Source organism: Seriola lalandi, unplaced genomic scaffold, assembly GCF_002814215.2.
Source record: "Seriola lalandi dorsalis isolate HSWRI2012SDOR001 ecotype SW California unplaced genomic scaffold, Sedor1 jcf7180002054348, whole genome shotgun sequence".
Taxonomy (NCBI): domain Eukaryota; kingdom Metazoa; phylum Chordata; class Actinopteri; order Carangiformes; family Carangidae; genus Seriola; species Seriola lalandi.
The window spans coordinates 65,667-70,709 of NW_019524901.1; the positions used below are offsets into that span (position 1 = coordinate 65,667).

General features: G+C 40.7%; 2 protein-coding genes across 2 annotated transcripts in view; both read left to right on the forward strand.

The window, feature by feature from the left end:
* The window catches only part of LOC111656203 (aspartate aminotransferase, cytoplasmic-like), a 7,968-nt gene extending 6,508 nt beyond the window's left edge, over positions 1-1,460 (forward strand). Inside the window, exon 9 of the mRNA XM_023407842.2 lies at positions 179-1,460. Coding sequence (XP_023263610.1) covers positions 179-318 — 140 coding nt within the window. The 3' untranslated portion in view covers positions 319-1,460. The remainder of the gene's footprint in view (positions 1-178) is intronic.
* Positions 1,461-2,267: 807 nt separating this feature from the next.
* Positions 2,268-4,777, forward strand: LOC147819038 (sialoadhesin-like; the record flags this gene model as incomplete). The annotated part of the gene is made up of 3 exons (XM_087174409.1): positions 2,268-3,061; positions 4,090-4,443; positions 4,568-4,777. Coding segments are annotated over exons 1-3 (634 nt in total), but the record flags the coding sequence as incomplete, so codon positions are not given.
* Between the last annotated feature and the right edge of the window lie 266 nt (positions 4,778-5,043).

Genomic DNA, 5,043 nt, shown 5'->3' on the forward strand with positions numbered 1-5,043 from the left:
TGCTCTGTTTTCAGCAGTAAATGGAGTTTGCTCAGTTGAAAAAAGTAGTTCCAGACTAAGTGAGTAAGTGAACCTTTTAGTGTGGATTGTTTTGTCAAAAAGACCCAAAGAAGGAGAAAGCATCAGCTCTTCTTCTACGCCCTGCGAGACCGTCACTGTGTTGTCATGTGTCTTGCAGCCAAACAGGTGGAGTTCATGATCAAAGAGAAGCACGTGTACCTGATGGCCAGCGGTCGCATCAACATGTGCGGCCTGACCACCAAGAACATCGACTATGTCGCTCAGTCCATCCACGAGGCCGTCACCAAGGTCCAGTAAAAGGCTGCTTCTCGCTGTCCGCCCACTTCCTGCCTCCTGTGCCCCACAGGAAGTCTCATCATGTCTGTGCCCCCTCCTCTCTGTGCCCATCCCTTGCTTATCCTCTCCTCTGACTGGATAAACTGCAGCAGGATTTTTTATTTTTTATTTTTTTTTTGCAGTTGAACCAATGGGAGGGCGGATTGTGTTTCTGTTCTCACACAAAAATAAAAAATCTTTGGGAGGTGCAATGACTTTAGGAAAACACTTGAACCGCGAGGTATCGCTGTCAGCAGAGCTCCGTGTGCCCCGATGTGTAGGAGATAAAAAAGCTAAAACGTCTTTTTGTCCAGGTCCCTTCTTCTCTAGGTCGCCTGTCTTTGTGCTTTCCACATTGTTTTCTGTTCGCTTCAGTTTATGATTGTTTCACACTGGACAGCAGAACGTCGTCCAGTGAGATTATTGTGCTTCCACAATAATTTACAGCACTTCAAGGGATTAGATATAATGTATCTGTGGCCCTGAACAAATTGCAGCACAGATACATTAATGTAAGTAGATGTAGTCACCGTTAGAGGTCCGACCATTTCCTGCTCAAGCGCTGAACTCCAGCTTCACTTCAGGTCATACGAAAATCCTGATTTCAGTATAACAATAATCATGATGCTGAAATCTTTCTCATTATATAAATGAAGCTACACATTGTTTTTACAGTTGTTGTTGTTGGAGACAACAAATCAGCACAATCAACTCATCCCAGCAGATCTATTATAGAAGGTTATTAACGGTTCTCATCTCTGTCATGTGACCCGGTTGAAAGGTCCTTTTAAAGGAAATGCATGTGCCTCATGTTGGATTTTTTTTTTTTTTTTTTTTTGCCTTGTCCGAACTGTGCAGCTATGTCTTAGATCATAGTGTCAGTTGGAAGTTCACACAGCGACTTTGTGTGCCATCCGTGAACAAAACTCACCTCTCTGTTGTTGTTTTTCTCTTTCCACCCCGCAGTGCCCTTATTGTGTTACAGAAAGCCAATGTAAAGTCAAATCGTTTGTAACGAGCCACTCTGACACTTGTTAGCTACTCAGCCACACTCTCATCATGTGGCGTTGTTTGCAATGGCGCACGACAGTATGTGTTCATACTGAAATAAATTATAAACCACAGGAACCGACTGATCTCTGCTCTCTGCCTGCTTCTTCTTTTCCACCAAAACCTTCCTCCCAAACGTTCAAAAACGAATAATGTGTGAGTCTGTCAACTTCAAAGGGCTGTTTGAAGGATAACCTTTGGCAATTCCTGACACCACGCACACACTTATATTGTTATATTGACAGACACAGAAAGTCCATCACTACCATATGGATATTAACTGTGTAAGTGTCTCAACCTGGTAACACAAGCTTTTTGGAGGCTCTATGTTAGACACCTCTACTGCCAACACAACACTACACACACGCACATGCACATGCACACACACAAACGCCATCTTACTTTTTTGATATTCACCTTCAAAATAAGAGTCTCAACCAGGCAAAAAGAACCTAATGGAGGTTCTGTTGGGCCGCTCTACCGCTACACACGCACACACACACACACACACACGTATATATAGGCAGAAACGCAAAAACGCCATCTCCACGATTTAGATTAACCTTCAAAATAAAAGTCTCAAGATGATGAGAGGGAATATTATTGGCAATGTTTTACAAAACCTGATGCAATTTATTCTGCCAAACCCAGAAGCACAACCACTTTCAAAGTAAGAGTCTCTAAAAGGTAAGAGGTAAAGTAGGTAATAACAGTTAGATCTTAGAAACGATCGTCTATATGGGGATATAGTGGTATAGCTTTATTACAGACCAACTTCTGTAAGGATGTGTACATGTGTGTGTAGATGTCTTGCTGTGGTTGTGGGGACACATTTGTGTTTAAAACCATCAGTGTGAGGTTATTTTGTTCAGTCGTGACAGCTTCAAAAGGCTGTTTGAGGGACACCTGCAGTGACTGAGGTCAGTGTCAGGATGAGTCTCTACGACATGAATGAAACTGAAGGTAACGTCTTTTGTACGAGTTGACAGTTGAACCATTAGCTAGAAATGTTTCAATCTGCGCTAATCTTCCATTAGTTTTGGTTACACTGATGTCATCTGTTTTTCCACTTGTTAGTGAGTGAAAAACATCAAATGTGGTCCACGACTTGGTTCATATCAATTTGAGGATCTATGACATGAAAAGGTTTGACCAATTGTCAGTTGTAAGTATCAATAGTTGAACTGTCAAAAACCTCAAATTTGTTCTGCCAAGATTCTGACAGAAGATTTTTTTTCACTTCCTAAACTTTTTCTTTCACCTGTTTTGACAGATGAAAAAAGAATTAATTAATTTTAGAAAGATTATCTTTGAAAACCTTTTTTTTTTCATCTGTTCTTAAGTTCTCATTTGCCTCTCAGGACTTCCGCAGTAGTTTGTAAGACGACTAAATGACTGTAGCTCAGACTTGTACTGACTTCATGAATATTCATAATGTAAAGAGGAAGGAATCGTCTTCTTTTAACAGCTTGACTTCTGTCCTCTGCACAGAGGAACATCACCTTCCTCTCTTGTAAGACGAGACTTGGTTCTTTGATAAGATTGATATTTCTTGCATATATTTATCAGCTGATTGTTTGATTGTCTCTGGAGTCACACAGAGAGATGAGAGGAGCAGCTATGAGTTTAACAGCAGCATCAAGTGGATTTGTCGTCCTCCTCCTCACTGTACCAGGTACTGTACATCTACATTTACTCTGTAGGACGTTCAGTAAACTTACTGAGAACAAGCTGAAACAGGATGAATAAATAAATGTGCAGTTAATGTTGTTTATCTAATGTGATTTTTCTCTCATCACTTGTTTAGCTGTTTTTTTATTGTGCTGTTAAACCAAAGTCCTTAGATCTGTTCAGTGTTTTCACACATGCAGCATCTCTCAATATCTTTGACCTCAACATGTTAGTGGTGAGTGTTATTGCACAGTAAGAGTTGTGCTGTTTGAATTAACTGTATAAATGGAGCTGTAAGTGGTTCATCTGAAGGATTCAGTAACTGAAGAGTTAATCTACAAATGTCTGTACATTCAGTTTAAGAGAACAAGATAACATCTACCAAGGCTCAAAATAAGGAAATATATGTCAGTCAAATGTGTTACTTGTGGTTGTCAGTGTGATGTTTCCACTCCCTGTATGGTCAACAGTGACCTGCCCTTCCTGATCTACTATCACATACAGTAGCAACCACGTGGGTATACATACATGCATACATACATACATACATACATACATACATACTAAACACCAACCTGCCCACAGAGTGAACAGAGAGGAAACTAAACAAGCAAGTTTCACACGCTCTAAAAATAATAATTTCTTCCTCTCACACTGTTCATTACAGCTGCATTAAGATTCACAGGTCCAATGGTTTTCTGTTTGGACTTCTCCATGTCTGTGTTCACTGTGGCTTAATACAGCAACTACATCAAGAAGCCAGAAACATTATTAACATCATGAGTTTAAAAGTGAATAAAAAGGAAGAGACCATAGGAGAAAAACATGACTTTACCTCAGTAACATATATATAACAATATATAACAACATGACAGACATCTTTGTCTTAAACTCACAGTGAGAAGTGTTGGAGCCAAGTAGTTTTACAAATGTATTTTAGTCATGTAGCAGGTTTCCATGTTGAAGAACCTCCATAAAGTTTCTCTCTGTTGTTGTGAATCTGATTGTGGTTTCTGCTGCTCTGTGTTACAGTGATACAGGGTCAGAGGGACTGGAGAGTGACTTACCCTCGAAAACACATCTGTGCCTCTAAAGGATCAACAGTGGAAATACGCTGCAGCTACAGATACCCATCCAGAATAAATGGTTACTATACTGAGGTTGAGGAAACATTCTGGTTTACTAAATGGATTAATGATGCTGTGGATCTGAGAACAGACTCAGACTACAGAGGTCGTGTGGAGTATAATTGTCGTACATGGAACAGCTGCACTCTGACAATCAGAGACCTGAGAGAGAGCGACTCAGCTGTGTACAAGTTCAGATTCACAACAAACCAAGGTGGGAAATATACAGGGGAACCTGGAGTCACTTTGTCTGTCACAGGTAACGTTTTCACTGGAATATTTATCAATTTGGTTCCAATCATTAACTACTGAGAATCTGTGTGTGTTGCTTTGATTGTACTTTTCTAGTTCAGTTAATGTCTGTTCTCTCGTCACATGTCCAGACCTCCAGGTGCTGGTGGAAAGATCATCAACCCAGACAGAGCTGAAGTGTCACAGCAGCTGTAAAGTAGCTGATCCTCCTTCATATGTCTGGTACAAGAACAGACTGAAAATGAAGGAGGAAACATTTTCCCTTAGAGTCTCTGTTAATGATGACAACAGCTATTCCTGTGCTCTTAAAGGACGTGAGGATCACCGCTCCCCTCCAGTGTGTGAGTTTACTCCACAGTGTCACTAATACAATGTTAAACCTTCCACTACACAGTTTATGTCTAATATTTAACTTCTCCTCATATTCCCTCCTCCAGATGCTCCAAAGCTTCTCTCTGTGTCAGTGAGTCCCTCTGGTGAGATAATGGAGGGCAGTTCAGTGAATCTGACCTGTAGCAGTGATGCTAACCCAGTAGCTAATTACACCTGGTACAAGGAGAATGACCGTAAACTTCCCAGTCAACAACCACAGCTCTTCTTCAGCTCC